This window comes from Physella acuta, unplaced genomic scaffold, assembly GCF_028476545.2.
Source record: "Physella acuta isolate Inbredline_101_S28 unplaced genomic scaffold, ASM2847654v3 ptg000355l, whole genome shotgun sequence".
Classification (NCBI taxonomy): Eukaryota; Metazoa; Mollusca; class Gastropoda; family Physidae; genus Physella; species Physella acuta.
In genome coordinates this window covers 828,590-852,090 of record NW_026731874.1, presented here as the reverse complement: position 1 = coordinate 852,090, position 23,501 = coordinate 828,590, and the positions used below count along the sequence as shown (strand labels likewise).

The 23,501-nt window shown below is 36.3% G+C and overlaps 2 protein-coding genes across 8 annotated transcripts in view; one reads left to right on the top strand and one right to left on the bottom strand.

Moving 5' to 3' along the window:
* LOC131941281 (DNA damage-binding protein 1) overlaps positions 1–17,588 on the bottom strand; it is a 56,164-nt gene extending 38,576 nt beyond the window's left edge. Inside the window, exons 1-9 of the mRNA XM_059300454.1 lie at positions 17,461–17,588; positions 13,127–13,275; positions 12,938–13,054; positions 12,539–12,684; positions 12,112–12,187; positions 8,123–8,237; positions 5,264–5,361; positions 2,988–3,146; positions 268–351 (exon numbers count right to left, since the gene is read on the bottom strand). Coding sequence (XP_059156437.1) covers positions 268–351; positions 2,988–3,146; positions 5,264–5,361; positions 8,123–8,237; positions 12,112–12,187; positions 12,539–12,684; positions 12,938–13,054; positions 13,127–13,275; positions 17,461–17,521 — 1,005 coding nt within the window. The 5' untranslated portion in view covers positions 17,522–17,588. The remainder of the gene's footprint in view (positions 1–267; positions 352–2,987; positions 3,147–5,263; positions 5,362–8,122; positions 8,238–12,111; positions 12,188–12,538; positions 12,685–12,937; positions 13,055–13,126; positions 13,276–17,460) is intronic.
* Positions 17,589–18,689: 1,101 nt separating this feature from the next.
* LOC131941293 (dynamin-binding protein) overlaps positions 18,690–23,501 on the top strand; it is a 73,388-nt gene continuing 68,576 nt past the window's right edge. Inside the window, exons 1-3 of one of the 7 annotated variants that reach the window (XM_059300478.1) lie at positions 18,690–19,040; positions 22,319–22,421; positions 22,533–22,601. In XM_059300478.1, the coding sequence (XP_059156461.1) occupies positions 22,319–22,421; positions 22,533–22,601 (172 nt within the window). In that variant the 5' untranslated portion in view covers positions 18,690–19,040. Of the gene's footprint in view, positions 19,471–22,318; positions 22,602–23,501 lie in introns of all 7 variants that reach the window. The other 6 variants (XM_059300477.1, XM_059300476.1, XM_059300473.1 and 3 more) reach the window with 6 other exon arrangements.

Sequence of the window (23,501 nt, the reverse complement as noted above, 5' to 3'; positions counted from 1 at the left end):
GTACCACTTACCCCTGACCTAAATGAATCAAGTAGTACCACTTACCCCTGACCTAAATGAATCAAGTAGTACCACTTACCCCTGACCCAAATGAATCAAGTAGTACCACTTACCCCTGACCTAAATGGATCAAGTAGTACCAATTACCCCTGACCCACTGTGCAGGATGCCTAACCCTCGACCATATGTGCAGGACACCCAATCAACAAAAGGTCCACCTATTTTGACCTAATCAACTGAACAAAAAGTCAACCTATTTAGACCTACCTTAACCAACTGTGAGTCACCAAGATGTGAACCAAGGAAGACAACTCCATTGTCTAAATATAAAATCACCTCTGGAATGGTTGTCTGCAATACAAAGTCAGAAATAGCTAATCAGTGTCAAAACAAACCATCAGATGTCTACACAAAGTTGACCATCAGATGTCCACACAAAGTTGACCATCAGATGTCCACACAAAGTTGACCATCAGATGTCCACATAATGTTGACCATCAGATGTCCACACAAAGTTGACCATCAGATGTCCACACAAAGTTGACCATCAGATGTCCACACAAAGTTGACCATCAGATGTCCACACAAAGTTGACCATCAGATGTCCACACAAAGTTGACCATCAGATGTCCATTTAATGTTGACCATCAGATGTCCACACAAAGTTGACCATCAGATGTCCACACAAAGTTGACCATCAGATGTCCACACAATGTTGACCATCAGATGTCCACACAATGTTGACCATCAGATGTCCACACAAAGTTGACCATCAGATGTCCACACAATGTTGACCATCAGATGTCCACACAAAGTTGACCATCAGATGTCCATTTAATGTTGACCATCAGATGTCCACACAAAGTTGACCATCAGATGTCCACACAATGTTGACCATCAGATGTCCACACAAAGTTGACCATCAGATGTCCACATAATGTTGACCATCAGATGTCCACACAAAGTTGACCATCAGATGTCCACACAAAGTTGACCATCAGATGTCCATTTAATGTTGACCATCAGATGTCCACACAAAGTTGACCATCAGATGTCCACACAATGTTGACCATCAGATGTCCACACAATGTTGACCATCAGATGTCCACACAATGTTGACCATCAGATGTCCACACAAAGTTGACCATCAGATGTCCACACAAAGTTGACCATCAGATGTCCACACAATGTTGACCATCAGATGTCCACACAAAGTTGACCATCAGATGTCCACACAAAGTTGACCATCAGATGTCCACACAAAGTTGACCATCAGATGTCCACACAATGTTGACCATCAGATGTCCACACAATGTTGACCATCAGATGTCCACACAAAGTTGACCATCAGATGTCCACACAAAGTTGACCATCAGATGTCCACACAAAGTTGACCATCAGATGTTCACACAATGTTGACCATCAGATGTCCACACAAAGTTGACCATCAGATGTCCACATAATGTTGACCATCAGATGTCCACACAAAGTTGACCATCAGATGTCCACACAAAGTTGACCATCAGATGTCCACACAAAGTTGACCATCAGATGTCCACACAATGTTGACCATCAGATGTCCACACAAAGTTGACCATCAGATGTCCACACAAAGTTGACCATCAGATGTCCACACAAAGTTGACCATCAGATGTCCACACAAAGTTGACCATCAGATGTCCACACAAAGTTGACCATCAGATGTCCACACAAAGTTGACCATCAGATGTCCACACAATGTTGACCATCAGATGTCCACACAATGTTGACCATCAGATGTCCACACAAAGTTGACCATCAGATGTCCACACAATGTTGACCATCAGATGTCCACACAAAGTTGACCATCAGATGTCCACACAAAGTTGACCATCAGATGTCCACACAAAGTTGACCATCAGATGTCCACACAAAGTTGACCATCAGATGTCCACACAAAGTTGACCATCAGATGTCCACACAAAGTTGACCATCAGATGTCCACACAAAGTTGACCATCAGATGTCCACACAAAGTTGACCATCAGATGTCCACACAAAGTTGACCATCAGATGTCCACACAATGTTGACCATCAGATGTCCACACAATGTTGACCATCAGATGTCCACACAAAGTTGACCATCAGATGTCCACACAAAGTTGACCATCAGATGTCCACACAAAGTTGACCATCAGATGTCCACACAATGTTGACCATCAGATGTCCACACAAAGTTGACCATCAGATGTCCACATAATGTTGACCATCAGATGTCCACACAAAGTTGACCATCAGATGTCCACACAAAGTTGACCATCAGATGTCCACACAATGTTGACCATCAGATGTCCACACAAAGTTGACCATCAGATGTCCACACAAAGTTGACCATCAGATGTCCACACAAAGTTGACCATCAGATGTCCACACAAAGTTGACCATCAGATGTCCACACAAAGTTGACCATCAGATGTCCACACAAAGTTGACCATCAGATGTCCACACAAAGTTGACCATCAGATGTCCACACAAAGTTGACCATCAGATGTCCACACAATGTTGACCATCAGATGTCCACACAATGTTGACCATCAGATGTCCACACAAAGTTGACCATCAGATGTCCACACAATGTTGACCATCAGATGTCCACACAAAGTTGACCATCAGATGTCCACACAAAGTTGACCATCAGATGTCCACACAAAGTTGACCATCAGATGTCCACACAAAGTTGACCATCAGATGTCCACACAAAGTTGACCATCAGATGTCCACACAATGTTGACCATCAGATGTCCACACAATGTTGACCATCAGATGTCCACACAAAGTTGACCATCAGATGTCCACACAAAGTTGACCATCAGATGTCCACACAAAGTTGACCATCAGATGTCCACACAATGTTGACCATCAGATGTCCACACAAAGTTGACCATCAGATGTCCACACAAAGTTGACCATCAGATGTGCATACACTATCTAAAATGGAAGGAAACTGACCACTCCAAGTGTCTCTACTTTTAAATCTTTAACAGTTGTTGCACCATCCATCTTCTCTTCTTTCTCTAGTATCAACATAAAAAGATCTCCAGATAAGTTTCCCAACAAGTATCTTGAGCCATTGGCGTCCACTTTACCAAAACAATTGATTGGGCTCAACTGCAAACATGAAAAAAATGGATGAGACAAAAGAATCGCATGGAGAAAAGCCTAAAGGACAGACACCACTCGGTGGAAGGATCTTATTATAGAAGAGAGGGGGAAAGTAGGGAGGGCTAAAAACTGTAATCGAAGTTAGTACCAAACATAAAAAAAAATGTTGAAAAGTTTATTTTGTTGTAATTCAACTAGGATCCTCTTTTAATGCAGTGATTTTATTCAAACTTTCAAGATGTTTATCATGGATAATGCAAGAATATCTTATTTTCAATGTAATAAGGCAATAAAAAAATAAGTCATTAAAATACACTTAAATGATTACCGAATTCAATAACAGAGATAAAAAGAAAAAGGAGCAGCCTAACGCTGTAAACGTTGCTCTTGGATGATTGGTTAACATGCACATATATATATATATATATATATATATATATATATATATATATAAATAAACGAATAGGTGTGTGTGTTAGCCTTTTTTGCAATACCAAACATCCAATCAGATCCTGCACTGGGTGGTCAGTTAGATCCTGCACTGGTCTAACTGACCACCCAGTGCAGGATCTAACTGACCACCCAGTGCAGGATCTACCACTGACCACCCAGTACAGGATCTAACTGACCACCCAGTGCAGGATCTTCCACTGACCACCCAGTGCAGGATCTAACTGACCACCCAGTGCAGGATCTTCCACTGACCACCCAGTGCAGGATCTAACTGACCACCCAGTACAGGATCTACCACTGACCACCCAGTGCAGGATCTACCACTGACCACCCAGTGCAGGATCTACCACTGACCACCCAGTGCAGGATCTACCACTGACCACCCAGTACAGGATCTACCACTGACCACCCAGTGCAGGATCTAACTGACCACCCAGTGCAGGATCTAACTGACCACCCAGTGCAGGATCTACCACTGACCACCCAGTGCAGGATCTAACTGACCACCCAGTGCAGGATCTAACTGACCACCCAGTGCAGGATCTACCACTGACCACCCAGTGCAGGATCTACCACTGACCACCCAGTGCAGGATCTACCACTTGGTTTCTTGGTCATGGGATAAAAGACACAGAAAGTTCAGAAACCCTAACCCTAACCCAGAAAGACATACTTTCATTTAATATAAACAGATTTAAAGATCATTATCATAGAGGTGTTTTATATTTGTTTTTTTTGTAATTTTTAGTTACAATTAGATTTCAATTACTTATATTTTATTACTCTACCCCAAGAATTTTTGTTGCTCAAACTATGTATATTACCGTTTATTTATGTGCAGTATAGAAGTCTTGTTCTATTATTAGTGGTTCTTTCTCTATGATTTTTCTTAATTTAAGACATTTTTTTTTATGGCAATATAATTAGTGAAATTACATCTAATTTAAAAATAACTCTACCGTTAAATCAGACTTTATTTATAATGTAGTATATTGATATTGAAAAAAAAAATTACTCTAGTGACTAATTTTGAATTTTTTTTTTTAGAAATTAAAATAATTTTTTTATAGAAATTATACTAGAATTACATTTATATAATTTTTGGGGTTAATGTAATTATTTATTAAGACTTAACTATTATGGTATATTTTTTATCTCATACATAATTAACTCAGACCGATTTTATGTACAACTATATTGATTTTTATTTGATTTTTTAACGTAGTGGTTATTTTAAAACAAGTTTGAAAAAAAAAATTTTTGCCTGGCGGTAGGAGAAGTAAAATAATTTTGATGCACTGGACAGGGAATGATGAAGTAAAACATCAGGTTCAAATGTTCAGTTGCTTTAAATAAATAGAAATGTAGCCTTGAAAAAAGAAATATGCAAATTTTATATCGATTCTTGAAATATAAAATGTCTGATTTCCACTTAGCTTTATGGTGTTTTTTAGGCCACTATGAAGGCAATATTGAAAAAAAAAAATTGTGTATTAATGCCAACAAAAATTATCAGGGTGCTTCTCATCCAACTCAGTGGAATGCCATTGGCAAATTATGGAGGAAATGGACAGGCTATGAAAACATGTATTAAGTTGAGTTAGAGAGCGGCACGCACTGCTAATGAGACTGGTCAGATGTGCAAGTAAGGTGTGCACCTACATTCTTACCTTGATTTGGGCAGGTGCTATTGCTATGTAATTGTCTCCGTTGTGATAGGTTATTGATTCTTGTCCAATAATGACTGTTCCACCAAATGGCAGAGGGACTAAAAAAAGATCATTCAGTGTGTTATCAGATGGAACTAAAAAAAGATCATTCAGTGTGTTATCAAATGGAACTAAAAAAAGATCATTCAGTGTGTTATCAAATGGAACTAAAAAAAGATCATTCAGTGTGTTATCAAATGGAACTAAAAAAGATCATTCAGTGTGTTATCAAATGGAACTAAAAAAAGATCATTCAGTGTGTTATCAAATGGAACTAAAAGAAAAGATCATTTAGTGTCTTATCAAATGGAACTAAAAGAAAAGATCATTCAGTGTGTTATGAAATGGAACTAAAAGAAAAGATCATTCAGTGTGTTATCAAATGGAACTAAAAGAAAAGATCATTAAAATGGACAAAAAAATAAATAATTTGAAATGAACACAAGTTATTGCTTAAATGATGAGATTGGCTAGAGGTAACAGAAAGCCCATGAATGACCTGGAGATTGTAGAGGTAACAGAAAGCCCATGAATGACCTGGAGATTGTAGAGGTAACAGAAAGCCCATGAATGACCTGGAGATTGTAGAGGTAACAGAAAGCCCATGAATGACTTGGTGGAGATTGTGGAGGTAACAGAAAGCCCATGAATGACTTGGTGGAGATTGTAGAGGTAACAGAAAGCCCATGAATGACCTGGAGATTGTAGAGGTAACAGAAAGCCCATGAATGACTTGGTGGAGATTGTGGAGGTAACAGAAAGCCCATGAATGACTTGGTGGAGATTGTGGAGGTAACAGAAAGCCCATGAATGACTTGGTGGAGATCGTAGAGGTAACAGAAAGCCCATGAATGACCTAGATTGTAGAGGTAACAGATAGCCCATAAATGACTTGGTGGAGATTGTAGAGGTAACAGAAAGCCCATGAATGACCTGGTGGAGATTGTAGAGGTAACAGAAAGCCCATGAATGACTTGGTGGAGATTGTAGAGGTAACAGAAAGCCCATGAATGACCTGGTGGAGATTGTAGAGGTAACAGAAAGCCCATGAATGACTTGGTGGAGATTGTAGAGGTAACAGATAGCCCATAAATGACTTGGTGGAGATTGTAGAGGTAACAGAAAGCCCATGAATGACCTAGAGATTGTAGAGGTAACAGATAGCCCATAAATGACTTGGTGGAGATTGTAGAGGTAACAGAAAGCCCATGAATGACCTGGTGGAGATTGTAGAGGTAACAGAAAGCCCATGAATGACTTGGTGGAGATTGTAGAGGTAACAGAAAGCCCATGAATGACCTAGAGATTGTAGAGGTAACAGAAAGCCCATGAATGACCTAGAGATTGTAGAGGTAACAGAAAGCCCATGAATGACTTGGTAGAGATTGTAGAGGTAACAGAAAGCCCATGAATGACCTGGAGATTGTAGAGGTAACAGAAAGCCCATGAATGACTTGGTGGAGATTGTAGAGGTAACAGAAAGCCCATGAATGACTTGGTGGAGATTGTAGAGGTAACAGTAAGCCCATGAATGACCTGGAGATTGTAGAGGTAACAGAAAGCCCATGAATGACTTGGTGGAGATTGTAGAGGTAACAGAAAGCCCATGAATGACTTGGTGGAGATTGTGGAGGTAACAGATAGCCCATAAATGACTTGGTGGAGATTGTAGAGGTAACAGAAAGCCCATAAATGACTTGGTGGAGATTGTAGAGGTAACAGAAAGCCCATAAATGACTTGGTGGAGATTGTAGAGGTAACAGAAAGCCCATGAATGACCTGGAGATTGTATAGGTAACAGAAAGCCCATGAATGACCTGGTGGAGATTGTAGAGGTAACAGAAAGCCCATAAATGACTTGGTGGAGATTGTAGAGGTAACAGAAAGCCCATGAATGACTTGGTGGAGATTGTAGAGGTAACAGAAAGCCCATAAATGACTTGGTGGAGATTGTAGAGGTAACAGAAAGCCCATGAATGACCTGGAGATTGTAGAGGTAACAGAAAGCCCATGAATGACTTGGTGGAGATTGTGGAGGTAACAGATAGCCCATAAATGACTTGGTGGAGATTGTAGAGGTAACAGAAAGCCCATGAATGACCTGGTGGAGATAACAGAAAGCCCATGAATGACTTGGTGGAGATTGTGGAGGTAACAGAAAGCCCATGAATGACTTGGTGGAGATTGTAGAGGTAACAGTAAGCCCATGAATGACCTGGAGATTGTAGAGGTAACAGAAAGCCCATGAATGACCTGGAGATTGTAGAGGTAACAGAACGCCCATGAATGACTTGGTGGAGATTGTAGAGGTAACAGAAAGCCCATGAATGACTTGGTGGAGATTGTGGAGGTAACAGATAGCCCATAAATGACTTGGTGGAGATTGTAGAGGTAACAGAAAGCCCATAAATGACTTGGTGGAGATTGTAGAGGTAACAGAAAGCCCATAAATGACTTGGTGGAGATTGTAGAGGTAACAGTAAGCCCATAAATGACTTGGTGGAGATTGTAGAGGTAACAGTAAGCCCATGAATGACCTGGAGATTGTAGAGGTAACAGAAAGCCCATGAATGACCTGGTGGAGACTGTAGAGGTAACAGAAAGCCCATAAATGACTTGGTGGAGATTGTAGAGGTAACAGAAAGCCCATGAATGACTTGGTGGAGATTGTAGAGGTAACAGAAAGCCCATAAATGACTTGGTGGAGATTGTAGAGGTAACAGAAAGCCCAAGATGAAGAGAATATCCACCAAAGCTCTTAAAGAAAGTTGTGTGAGATAATTTAAAGTGGATGACAAGAGTACAAGGTGTTAAACTTACTTGGAATAAGCATTGATGCCATTGTTTCTACATTATCCTGCTTCCAAGGTCCTTTCTGAAAATCTTTTTCTCTTAAAGAAACTTCGTATGTCTTGACATGACGACCACTTTGATCCTGTAAGTTACAAAATTTAATGTACGTCAGATAACCCAAATGCACATGTTGGTCAACCTAAACATAAACATTGGTCAACCCAAATGTACATGTTGGTCAACCTAAATATAAACATTGGTCAACCTAAATATACAATTTGGTCAACCTAAATGTACAATTTGGTCAACCTAAATATACAATTTGGTCAACCTAAATATACATGTTGGTCAACCTAAATATACAATTTGGTTAACCTAAATATACAATTTGGTCAACCTAAATATACAATTTGGTCAACCTAAATATACATGTTGGTCAACCTAAATATACATGTTGGTCAACCTAAATATACATGTTGGTCAACCTAAATATATTTGTTGGTCAACATAAATATACATGTTGGTCAACCTAAATATACATGTTGGTTAACTAAAATGTACAAGCAAGTCAACCTGAAACATGACATTTCTATATTTTTCTAGGTGTCGTGGTAAGCAACAGTTTGTGTAGGATCTGCAAGTGACAGATCTAATTAAAAAATGTAAGGCCGCAGTCGGTCAGTTTTGGTCAAACACCATTGTGATGTCTATAGTTTTTTTTAATAGTCCATTTTGTCAAGAGCAATTCCTTTGATACCAGTCTGCTAACACCTGATCTAACTGAGGTGTGTCATTTACAGGGTTCGTACTGCTTTTTGAAAATGAAATTCCAGACTTTTTCCAGACATTTTCCAGACTTTTTTGGAAAAATTCCAGACTTTAGACAGATAATTTTTTAAAATGATGCACTATTTGTACTGTCATTATAATTACTTATACTAAATTGACATTTAATTTAGGCAATTGAGCTATATTCATAGTGAACTTTCTCTAGCCAAATTGACAAAAAAACATTTTTTCTAAGTTTGCCTACACCACCCTACCTAATTTTTTTACAATTAAAATAATTGATTAAAATGATGCAACTATTTTGTTTCCAACATTAGACTTATGTAATCTGTTCCTGATCTAATTGCTTATGTTTTCAATTTAACTATCATTAAAATAGTATTGCATAATAGTGAGAGTTAATTACTTTAAAGAATAATAATGTACTGTATTAATGTGGAGCAAAAAAAAAAATCACTGTGCTTATAGTAATAGCTGAGAAACGGGTCTGCAATTAAAAAAAAGTTGCCGGTATCCTTCTCCCCCCCCCCCTTCCCCCCACAGACACGACACGGCGAAGGGGTCACTGTGAGGTCATAGTAGTCTAGACTACAGTATGCCTGTTTAATACGTCATAACATGAACTGTGCTGTGACTTATACCCCCTCCCCCACCCAACGTACCAAGCAGTACCAACTACGCACTTGGGGTCACGGTGAGTTCACACAAGGGACCGATGTTACAAGGAGGGGCGGGGTAGTCTAACTTTAATCGCCAGCATTTGCAAAGATTTCAAAAACAGTTTAATGGAAGGTGAATTAAAATTAAAGGGGCCATCCATTTAAGACGTACACGTGGAGGGGGGAAGGGGTCGGAAGATTTTGTGATTACATTCTAAAACAAACATAAAACTTGTATCTTGCGAGTAGAAAGTAAAATTAAGACGACTGTGCTGGTGTTTTAAAAACCATCACAGCGTGTAAATAAAACACGGTATTTATATCTGCCCTAACATTATTGCAAGAGCGTGTCGTCACACTTTATAAAACCCTCCTCCCGACTTTCCGGAGTGTGACGTCATTTATGGACGACTCCTAAATAAAAATAGTACCTCTTTGTTAAGCTGAAGCAAACAGAAATAAAGGTATGAACCCAAGGAGGCCTTGCGACTTATTAATCTTATAAATGTTAATATTAATCCATAGAAAGTGAACGCGTGTGGACAGAGAGCGGGGGAGTGGGGAAGGGGGTCTAAAATCCGAAAAAATGGATGACGCCTTACAGCAGACTGATAAATTATATCTAAACTACCACTCACACTCTCCCATATCTTTTTGTTATTACTGCCTGCATGCAAACTCAAACGAGGAAAAAATAGCGGGTAAAATCGACAGCCTAACAATTCTGAGGGCGATCATTCTTTTATTAAACGACAATTGTAAGTACTTGTAACACATTCACACGGTCAGTCGTGCCACAAAATATCTCTTCCCTCCCTTCCCCTCTTCTCCCAATGACGTAGTAACTGAGCATTTTTTCCTGCGAACCAGCGAAAAAACTGCACACACAGTGAAAACCCGCGCTATAGCGCGGGGAAAAAAATTGGAGTAAATTTACTTAAAAATAGCAATTTTTTAAGTTGGAAAATATGGACTACGAAGTTTTGTTTCTAAAACTAGATTCCAGACTTTTTCCAGACTTTTAAAAAATCCTGCCCAAAAACTAGCGATTTTCCAGACTTTTTTAAGTCTTAAATTCACTTTTTGAAATTCAAGACTTTTTCCAGACTTTCCAGACTGCGTACGAACCCTGGATTTAGTAGTATATAGATATTGGTTTAAATAAAGAACTTACATGATGGATGAGGGCTACTGCTGATCTAACTGAGGTGTGTGATTTAGTAGTATATAGATATTGGTTTAAATAAAAAACTTACATGATGGATGAGGGCTACTGCTGATCTAACTGAGGTGTGTGATTTAGTAGTATATAGATATTGATTTAAATAAAGAACTTACATGATGGATGAGGGCTACTGCTGATCTAACTGAGGTGTGTGACTTAGTAGTATATAGATATTGATTTAAATAAAGAACTTACATGATGGATGAGCGCTACTGTTGATCTAACTGAGGTGTGTGATTTAGTAGTATATAGATATTGATTTAAATAAAGAACTTACATGATGGATGAGGGCTACTGCTGATCTAACTGAGGTGTGTGATTTAGTAGTATATAGATATTGATTTAAATAAAGAACTTACATGATGGATGAGGGCTACTGCTGATCTAACTGAGGTGTGTGATTTAGTAGTATATAGATATTGGTTTAAATAAAAAACTTACATGATGGATGAGAGCTACTGCTGATCTAACTGAGGTGTGTGATTTAGTAGTATATAGATATTGGTTTAAATAAAGAACTTACATGATGGATGAGGGCTACTGCTGATCTAACTGAGGTGTGTGATTTAGTAGTATATAGATATTGGTTTAAATAAAGAACTTACATGATGGATGAGGGCTACTGCTGATCTAACTGAGGTGTGTGATTTAGTAGTATATAGATATTGGTTTAAATAAAGAACTTACATGATGGATGAGGGCTACTGCTGATCTAACTGAGGTGTGTGATTTAGTAGTATATAGATATTGGTTTAAATAAAGAACTTACATGATGGATGAGGGCTACTGCTGATCTAACTGAGGTGTGTGATTTAGTAGTATATAGATATTGGTTTAAATAAAGAACTTACATGATGGATGAGGGCTACTGCTGATCTAACTGAGGTGTGTGATTTAGTAGTATATAGATATTGGTTTAAATAAAGAACTTACATGATGGATGAGGGCTACTGCTGATCTAACTGAGGTGTGTGATTTAGTAGTATATAGATATTGGTTTAAATAAAGAACTTACATGATGGATGAGGGCTACTGCTGATCTAACTGAGGTGTGTGATTTAGTAGTATATAGATATTGGTTTAAATAAAGAACTTACATGATGGATGAGGGCTACTGCTGATCTAACTGAGGTGTGTGATTTAGTAGTATATAGATATTGATTTAAATAAAGAACTTACATGATGGATGAGGGCTACTGCTGATCTAACTGAGGTGTGTGATTTAGTAGTATATAGATATTGATTTAAATAAAGAACTTACATGATGGATGAGGGCTACTGCTGATCTAACTGAGGTGTGTGATTTAGTAGTATATAGATATTGGTTTAAATAAAGAACTTACATGATGGATGAGGGCTACTGTGGGAGTCTGACAGCCATAGAGAAACGCCATGTCTATAACATTCAGTTCCTCCATCCTGCAAGGTCAAGGTTAGATCTACAGATCTTACATATTAAGGTGTCCTACTCTTTTTATAAGCTTTTATGTCATTTAGTAGCTTTGTGAAAAATCTTAGACTTTTGACCAACTTTTAATGCAGCAAATTCATTCTTTTCTAACTTCCCAGAAACATTTGTCTTTCTTTAATGGCAATGCAAGAATATCTCATTCTTAATATAATTTATATGAAAAAAAGTAATTAATATAACGATTAGTAAAAAAAAGGTAGCAGTATTTAAAAACCTAAAACAGAATCAGTAAAAAAAAAGCAGTATTTAAAAACCTAAGACAGAATCAGTAAAAAAAAAAGGAAGCTATATTAGAAAACCTGATACTGAAAGCTTTGAGCTCTCTATTTTCCTTATCCAGGGGTATAACTTTGAAAAGTCCATCATATAAACGTAGACCAATAACACGGCATTCTGGATCAATAATGCCTAATATGCCAGTCTCTGAGACACGTCCAATACGATCCTAAAAAAAATATTTACAAAAACAAAAAGGTAGTTTAAAAAAGAAGAATCTAAAATAATAAAGCCACTAAACTGGACATTCCCATGTGTGAGAACTCAACTAATAAAGCCACTAAACTGGACATTCCCATGTGTGAGAACTCAACTAATAAAGCCACTAAACCTGGACATTCCCATGTGTGAGAACTCAACTAATAAAGCCACTAAACTGGACATTCCTATGTGTGAGAACTCAACTAATAAAGCCACTAAACCTGGACATTCCCATGGGCTCTAGTGATGATTTCAATGTTTTCTCCTTCAACTTGACACTCTAGGATCATTGCATTGTAACGATGTGTCAACAAAAACATCAGATCTTTGGTTTCCCCCTGAGAAAAAAGGACATAGTTAATACATATACCAACTAGAATTCTAGAACCAGGCAAGTGTAGACTACTGACCGGTGGCCTGAAGAGCTCTAGAACTGCGATCCTGCCATAGATCATCATTTCCTTGACAGGCCTCAAGCCTTCAGGTGTGACAACATAGATCTCGACACGAGTGTTCTTTGCTATAACCAGGTTCAAATCAGTAGGAGATGTCAAATTGCCTGCAAAAACAAAAGTCAAATCAGTAGGAGATGTCAAATTGCCTGCAAAAACCAAAGTCAAATCAGTAGGAGATGTCAAATTGCCTGCAAAAACAAAAGTCAAATCAGTAGGAGATGTCAAATTGCCTGCAAAAACCAAAGTCAAATCAGTAGGAGATGTCAAATTGCCTGCAAAAACAAAAGTCAAATCAGTAGGAGATGTCAAATTGCCTGCAAAAACAAAAGTCAAATCAGTAGGAGATGTCAAATTGCCTGCAAAAACAAAAGTCAAATCAGTAGGAGATGTCAAATTGCCTGCAAAAACAAAAGTCAAATCAGTAGGAGATGTCAAATTGCCTGCAAAAACCAAAGTCAAATCAGTAGGAGATGTCAAATTGCCTGCAAAAACAAAAGTCAAATCAGTAGGAGATGTCAAATTGCCTGCAAAAACAAAAGTCAAATCAGTAGGAGATGTCAAATTGCCTGCAAAAACAAAAGTCAAATCAGTAGGAGATGTCAAATTGCCTGCAAAAACAAAAGTCAAATCAGTAGGAGATGTCAAATTGCCTGCAAAAACAAAAGTCAAATCAGTAGGAGATGTCAAATTGCCTGCAAAAACAAAAGTCAAATCAGTAGGAGATGTCAAATTGCCTGCAAAAACCAAAGTCTAATCAGAAGGAGATGTCAAATTGCCTGCAAAAACAAAAGTCAAATCAGTAGGAGATGTCAAATTGCCTGCAAAAACCAAAGTCTAATCAGAAGGAGATGTCAAATTGCCTGCAAAAACAAAAGTCAAATCAGTAGGAGATGTCAAATTGCCTGCAAAAACAAAAGTCAAATCAGTAGGAGATGTCAAATTGCCTGCAAAAACAAAAGTCAAATCAGTAGGAGATGTCAAATTGCCTGCAAAAACAAAAGTCAAATCAGTAGGAGATGTCAAATTGCCTGCAAATACAAAAGTCAAATCAGTAGGAGATGTCAAATTGCCTGCAAAAACAAAAGTCAAATCAGTAGGAGATGTCAAATTGCCTGCAAAAACAAGTCTAATCAGTAGGAGATGTCGAAAATTGCCTGCAAAAACAAAAGTCTAATCAGTAGGAGATGTCAAATTGCCTGCAAAAACCAGAGTCAAATCAGTATGGTTGCAAAGTGAAAATATTGGATACCAGAGTACACCAATGACACATGCTGGTAAACCATCAATTTGTACTCAAAGATACAGCATACAAAAAGCAAAGCTATTGTATTGGCACTTTCTACAACTAATAGAGTAAACCAAAACTAATAGAGTAAACCACAACTGGTAGAGTAAACCACAACTGGTAGAGTAAACCACAACTGGCAGAGTAAACCACAACTGGTAGAGTAAACCACAACTGGTAGAGTAAACCACAACTGGTAGAGTAAACCACAACTGGCAGAGTAAACTACAACTGGCAGAGTAAACCACAACTGGTAGAGTAAACCAAAACTGGCAGAGTAAACCAAAACTGGCAGAGTAAACCACAACTGGTAGAGTAAACCACAACTGGTAGAGTAAACCAAACACAAAATTCTAATCATGGAATAGAGAATCCACAATGTGCACAGTGCAAAGTTGTTCTCAGTCATGAGTCTATGAAAGAAACATGCAAACTAAAATGTTATTTTGAGACAAGTCATTTGGAACACACCAAAAAAGATATGGAGTTCTTTCATGCATTAAGCTAGTTGCAAACGCCAGAGAATAGACCAAACAGAAAGTTTTCACCAAGGATACACAGCATTAGTGCAAGCATCATATGAAGTCGCATTAGAAATTGTGTATAGCAGACATGCCCGTAGATGTTAAAGAATTTAAAACCCATAAAGCATGCGCCACGTGGCCTTAACATGTTATAAGTCATGTAACAGCAAAGCCACGACCGTTTGTAAAAAGTGTATTAAAAAAATCAAATAAAATTTTTATTTTATGCTTAGAAAGGTGTTTCCATCGTTTAAATTATATTTGGTAGCGTTGCTTGTATTAAAAATTTGTTATTTTCTGCTCACGTAAATTGTACTAGTTTTAAACCTCAAAGTCGGCTCGAAAAGGAAATGGGCAGATGGTATTGTTCTTTCATTTAAAACATGGCTATTTCCTTCAAACATAAAATGACTATCCCAATTACAGCGGATTGTGTAGGGCTTTAAAATCGCTATAATTTATGGTAATATGAAAATGAAATGGGTGAAGAAATGGCCTAAATTCAGGAAGTCTGATCATTACTGACTGGGTCTTGCGGGATATCGACAAAGTTCGTCGGGTGCTGTGAATCGAAAAGCCTAATAAACTAATTATTAGGTCTAGGTCATGGGTTCCCAACCTGGGGGTCGAGACCCCCTTGGGGGTTGCGAAGGTCTTTCTGGGGGGTAGTCAACTGGTAGACTAAACTTTAGCAATGAATAAAAAACATAAATATTTAGAAAAATATTTGCCAAGCAAAAAAACCTCTCATACAAAGGAGAAAATCTCATCAAACCATGTATGCTGAAGATGGTAAAATTAATTCTTGGGGATTCCAGTGCAGTAAAGATGCAACAAATATCTCTGTCTAATAATACAATGCAGCGGCTTATGTTAAAAGACAAATTTAGAATGAAATCAAGCTTTCACCATTGTTTGATTTTCAAGTTGACGAATCGACAGACGTCGATCTCTTACTTGGACCTGAATTTATATATTAGAGTTTATTAGAAATCTATATGTAGATTCTAAAGTGTACTGAATCATTTCCCAATACCTATTACTATTTATTAGCCATGCTCACTAACTTGAAAGTGTCTCTGGTTGCTAACAACAACATGGCGTCCTAACCGGACGCTTAGTTTCGGTCATTTTTCTTGTCTGCTCAAGTGACTTTCTAGGAATTAGTTTTAAAAATGTTTACCTCATAAAAAATGATCTTTTCACATAATATAATGTAAACAAACTAAAGATGGCAGTGCTAAATATGCCAAAGAAACACTACATTCGTAGATCTTTTTAAATATTAGTTACTACGATGTAGAACGGTGCACGAAAGTACATCAATATTAGATTTAGCAGTCTGTGTGAAAATAAATCGAATATTAAATGCGCTAATTTTTCTTAAAATTCTTAATAATTTTTCACTCACAAGTGATCAACGTTAATGTGATAGGCGTAGCCTAACATTCAATCTTTAAATAGATCTAGACACCAGATACAAATATTAAGTATTAAAGCTCCGCCTGGATATGTCTGGCTTCGGACGGGCGATGTTTCTCTCGTTGACAAAACAACGCGAGCGAGCCGTCACTACGCACATCCTATGAGTGGCGATGTTTGGAATGCATTTCTCGCTCACATGTGATGAAATTTAATGCAACGACAGTTTTTAAAATAAAAACAGATATTTTATTATGCCTATATACTTTTTTTAAATATTTAAAACTCAGCCTGGACAAAGCTTCCATGCTGGATAAGGGAGGAGGGTTAGATACCGCCGTTAACTCAATCTATTATTATTAGGCCTAGGCCCTAATTGTCCTAATTAAACATTGCTATTTACACTGATTAATCAAGACTGAATAAAACGTGAAAATGAATACCTTTAAAAAGTTTAGATCTATATATTTTTAAACATTTATACGTGATTATTTTTGGTTCATTCATTTGGCGTTTACTAAAAATACAGTAGGCCTAAATAGATTACATAACCAAGATACGAGTATCCTTTCAATTTCGTTTTATTGCAGCATACCTCCACTTCCCCCTCCCCACACATGATCCTTACGAACATCCTAGGTCGTTTTCAGGTCAACTTTAGGAATCAGATCTACTGGTTGTCATGGAAAAATCTTTCACAGCTAAAGTCTGCTGGCTAAAGCTGTATGGCCCATGGCACCAATAATTAAAATTATGTATTTTAGCTCATAATGAGCTAAAATCATCAAATGTAGTGCCTGGTTGTGGTTAGTTAGAGAAATATCTCTAGCTTTTAATGGTATTGGTTAAAAAAATAAATAGATCTAATCTAGATCTAGGCCTAATTAAAATTAAGATTTAGTCAGTGAGTCTCGCTAGTACGTACAGTCAAGTAGTCAGTAGTCACCTTCTCGAAGTTTAGTTAAATCTAGTTACTAAGTTAGCCTAATCTAACAGTTATAATTAATATGCATATTAGTTTAATGCAATCACCAATTAAATCTAGATCTAGGTCCTACCTGTAACTCCATTTGTCACTGAAGTTGGCTTGTGCGCCGTGACCACATAATTAAAAGCCATGTTTTAAAATTGAAACCATTTAGTTCTTGCTAGTTTTAATTTTTAAACGATCACTCTAATTGTCGAAAACATACACAACGAATGTTTAATAAAAAAAACCAATACTATTCGATGTTGTGTTAAAAAGGAGGGAAACAATATAAAGCGGAGCCAAGAGCTCCAGCGCTGGAGCTGATTGTTATTGCGACTCCTCAGTGCTATAGATCTAGATTCTAGATCTAGTAACTTAAACAACCAAAGGATATAATAAAACTATTTTTTTTACCCTATAGGACGAGAGGCTTTCGGCAGATTGAGCACTATTTATAGAACGAACGAATATCCCAAACTACTTATAACCGCTGAATTTTCCCCGTGTAAAACAAATATATCATTTGTGTCAATTGTAAACACACACACACACATATATATATATATATATATATATATATATATATATATATATATATACATATATATATATATATATATATATATATATATATATATATATATATATATATATATATATATATATATATATATAGGTATAATATACATTTTCATCAATTCCTATTACAATTTATTTAAACCGTTTTCAAAAACGCGATTTTGCTGCTAAAACTCGTTTTCTAACATTGCGTAATTTTGTGACGGTGTGCGATGAGGGGGAGGGGGGGGGGGGTTTCAGATGGTGCGACGTCACATTTTTTGCATTATAAAAAAGCAATGTTAGACAACGAATTTTAGACGTTATTTTGCGTTTTCGAAAACTGTTTTAATAAATTGTAATCGGAATTGATTAAAATACTCTATTTTGACAGAGTTCAGACAAGATTTTGGAAAAAAATATCGATGTTTCAAAAAAAAATTCAACTGCAATTTTGAGGGGGGGGTGTAGGCTGATCTCGAGGTGTGACGTCATTTTAGGGGGGGTCTGGCTTTTTGTGAGGATGTGTGACGGAGGGGAGGGGGGAAGGTAAAAATCGTCAAAAAATCGTGACGTCATTTATGGATGATCCCTTAGCATACAAAAATTAAATTGTATAAATGGAGTCCTGATTCAAAGACTGAATGAGAATAATCAAGGATTTTTCAGTTTTGTTCTCTCATGTTTTTGTCGTAGTTAGTAAGTTAGGACAACCCTATAAAATATTAAAAATGAGGCGTAAAGTGAGCTACAAAACAAAACAATAAATAATCAATATTAAAATAATGGCCTATAAATATAGTATTAATAATAATATTAAAAATAATAATAGGTTATAGACCTAGAGCTTAAAATAAAATGTTCTAGATCTAGAATTTAAATCTTATAAAGTTGTTTTATATAACTTTATGATCAAGTTACTGCAAAGCTTAAAAGCTAGGCCTTCCTTGTCCCTTTTTAGAAGTCTGACGTCATTTACATTTTAGAATCTAGAAATCTAATCTAGATCTAGATCTAGATCTAGTATTTACATTTAGAAATCTACTACAAATTACTGAAATTAGGCTTACAATTTTCTTTTACACGAGTCAATACAGTAATACAGTCACGGTGAATTTTAGGCTAATTTTATACATTTGTTGTAGAATACAAAATAAATTATAAATAAAGGCCATATTCATATCTAGACTCTATTCAAGTAATATTTTGAAGTATATTCTAGACTCCTAGAGTAGTAACAAACAGTAACAGTACTCTTAACTCTAAGTTACTGTGCAGAGTATTGGTGTAAGACTGTAAGTGTAAGACAGTGTGAGTGTAGTACTGTAGAGTAAGTAAGACACTTGTTTAAACTTAAACTACTTAAAGTGTAGTCAAGTCAGTAGTCAAGAGACCTGTTCACAAAATGCAACAACAGGAGATGGAGAGCAGTGGAGAGGGATTAATGATCTAGAATTATTATCTAGAATCTTTTCTCAGTCACAAGTTTAGTAATAACTTCAATAAGGTGCTGAAAAGAATCTTCCTTGAAGTCTAGTAGGTAAAATCACAATATAGCGTCGTAAATTATCCGGTGATTTTTTGTTGAGTTTCGTAAACATTCGTTACTGTAAACCAAATTTTATTTGACCATTGAAATAAAAATAAAGAAGTCATGTGCATTAAATTAATGTTTTAACTTTATTTAAAGTTTGACAGAAAATTAGTAACAATTAGATTTAGTAGGCCTAAATAATAAATATTATTAATAAAGTCGAGTGTAGTAATTAATGTTTTTTTTTAAGAAACAGAAGAAAAACTTGCAGAAGATTTGCGACAACTAGATCTAGATCTAGTAAAATAAGACAATTAGATTTACTAAAGTTAAAGTTAAAAGTAGTAAGAAGAAATAGAACAATGTTTAGTAGCAGCAAAAATTAGCATATACACTTAAAATAATTAGAAATACAAAATAATTAGCAAAACAGTATTTAAAATGCAACTAAAACAATCCATGCACATTTTTAAACTTTAAGTATTAAAAATAATATGGCGGCAAATAAATGATGGTTTACAGTATTTTCTGTGGTTTCCGGAACGGCTCGGCAGACTACGCAATGGTTTTACTGTTTTGTACTGCTGTACAATTCCAGAATAATAACTGACGCTATATCGTGATTTTACCATCTAGTATATAGTATAGTTTAGAGTATATATATAATATATAGTACTATATAGTATAGTAAGTAGAGAGATTAAGACAATTAAGAGTTAAGACTAATTAAGAGATATCTGACATCTGTTTTTCGATAAAGCAGGTCATGCACTGACCACAAATACATTGCAGGCTACGCTGTACATCATTAATGAACATTCCCTTCTATATATGACAGAGAGTTCAAATTTAATACAACAAAATACAGAGTGGTACCTCGAGATACAAGTTTAATTACCTCTGCAATGTTGATTTAGATCTATATGTCTTATTGCTTGTACCTTAAAGCAGTTTTCTCCATTGAATTAAATTGAAATTTTGACTTTGAAATACAATAATAAGAAAAGTATATTTGTACATGACAAATATTATTTAATAATATTTAATAACAAAAAGTATAATGCAAAGAAACAAACTGGTTTTAGGCTATAAAGATTAAAAAATCATTCACATTGAACTTACATCAGATGCTGGTGGTAGTGTAAGCCCAGTGTAGGGTGGGGGAGATATGTGGAGGAGCTTCACTTTACTCACTCACTTTTAATACTAAATTTAGATGATTTTAGATACAGATGACCGATAATAGACTCTTCCATAAAATAGGTGTGTTGGGTTGTTAGTAGTATTGTAATCTCAACTAATTTTTATGGTTAGAAGTTAGGGTTAGGCGTATCGTAGGACCAGGGTTGGGGTTAGGGTTAGGGACAGGGTTAGCATTGACATTAGCCAGTAATGTGTGTATTTAGTTAACTACCAGTAACCTAACACCCCTTTTTTAAAGAAGATTCCATTATCTGACACTGGTATAAAAAGTGCCACTTTAATTCACTTACTCGTTTTGTTCTTAATGCTACACTTTATCCTATTCTTAACCAAACTTTTTGAGGTTGTTGTTGTGGCTGTGTTTAGGGTTAGGTTAAAAGTCAGGGTTGTATATATGTTAGTATGTGGGAGGTAGAATTGTATTAGACTTCATTTTGGAAAATAAACACATGAGTTACTGTCCTTTACAGATAAGTTTTTTACGAAGGCCAGGACAGAAGCTGGGGGGGGGGGGGGGGGGGGACAGCTAGTATTTATATCTATCATTAGAATTAGAACTGGGCGGGACAGCTAGTATTTATATCTATCATTAGAACTGGGTGGGACAGCTAGTATTTATATCTATCATTAGAATTAGAACTGGGTGGGACAGCTAGTATTTATATCTATCATTAGAATTAGAACTGGGCGGGACAGCTAGTATTTATATCTATCATTATAATTAGAACTGGGCGGGACAGCTAGTATTTATATCTATCATTAGAACTGGGTGGGACAGCTAGTATTTATATCTATCATTAGAACTGGGTGGGACAGCTAGTATTTATATCTATCATTAGAATTAGAACTGGGTGGGACAGCTAGTATTTATATCTATCATTAGAATTAGAACTGGGCGGGACAGCTAGTATTTATATCTATCATTAGAATTAGAACTGGGCGGGACAGCTAGTATTTATATCTATCATTAGAATTAGAACTGGGTGGGACAGCTAGTATTTATATCTATCATTAGAATTAGAACTGGGTGGGACAGCTAGTATTTATATCTATCATTAGAACTGGGTGGGACAGCTAGTATTTATATCTATCATTAGAACTGGGTGGGACAGCTAGTATTTATATCTATCATTAGAATTAGAACTGGGCGGGACAGCTAGTTTTTATATCTATCATTAGAACTGGGTGGGACAGCTAGTATTTATATCTATCATTAGAATTAGAACTGGGTGGGACTGCTAGTATTTATATCTATCATTAGAATTAGAACTGGGCGGGACAGCTAGTATTTATATCTATCATTAGAACTGGGTGGGACAGCTAGTATTTATATCTATCATTAGAATTAGAACTGGGTGGGACTGCTAGTATTTATATCTATCATTAGAATTAGAACTGGGCGGGACAGCTAGTATTTATATCTATCATTAGAACTGGGTGGGACAGCTAGTATTTATATCTATCATTAGAATTAGAATTTGAACGCTTTGCACCTTTCAGTCTGACCTGTGCCCATGATAACTAGCAGTAGTATAATTAAATAGCACCAAATATTTAAATGCTTTTGATGAAGTGTACTGTTATAAGTAGAGCATGTTAAATTTCTGATTAAACTCAAAAGAATACTAAATATGAGTTTCCTCTCTTTCAGATGCATCTCAACATTGGAGATTACGTTAAAGTCATCTATGATTTTGTTGCTGAAGCTGTGACAGACCTCTCTATACATTGTGGTGATATTGTCCAGATTACAGGTATACTAGATGAGAACTGGGCTTTAGGGGAAAAAATTGCTCAGGAAAATTGCAGAGGAAATTTTCCCCAACTTTTTGTGGAACCTTTGATACTTCCTACTGTTCTCACAGGCCAGAAAATCTTCTTGGCTCTTGAGGATTTCCCTGCTGAACAAGATGAAGATTTAGATATCAGTAAAGGTTAGAATACTACCACTTACATTCATTTGGCATGAATTAACGTTGTCTATTTAAAGGTTAGAATACTACCACTTACATTCATTTGGCATGTATTAACGTTGTCTATTTAAAAGTTAGAATACTACCATTTACATTCATTTGGCATGTATTAACGTTGTCTATTTAAAGGTTAGAATACTACCACTTACATTCATTTGGCATGTATTAACGTTGTCCATTTAAAGGTTAGAATACTACCACTTACATTCATTTGGCATGTATTAACGTTGTCCATTTAAAGGTTAGAATACTACCACTTACATTCATTTGGCATGTATTAACGTTGTCTATTTAAAGGTTAGAATACTACCATTTACATTCATTTGGCATGTATTAACGTTGTCTATTTAAAGGTTAGAATACTACCACTTACATTCATTTGGCATGTATTAACGTTGTCCATTTAAAGGTTAGAATACTACCACTTATATTCATGTGGCATGTATTAACGTTGTCTATTTAAAGGTTAGAATACTACCACTTACATTCATTTGGCATGTATTAACATTGTCTATTTAAAGGTTAGAATACTACCACTTACATTCATTTGGCATGTATTAATGTTGTCTGTTTAAAGGTTAGAATACTACCACTTACTCTCATGTGGCATGTATTAACGTTGTCCATTTAAAGGTTAGAATACTACCATTTACTCTCATGTGGCATGTATTAACGTTGTCTATTTAAAGGTTAGAATACTACCACTTACTCTCATGTGGCATGTATTAACGTTGTCCATTTAAAGGTTAGAATACTACCACTTATATTCATGTGGCATGTATTAACGTTGTCCATTTAAAGGTTAGAATACTACCATTTACTCTCATGTGGCATGTATTAACGTTGTCCATTTAAAGGTTA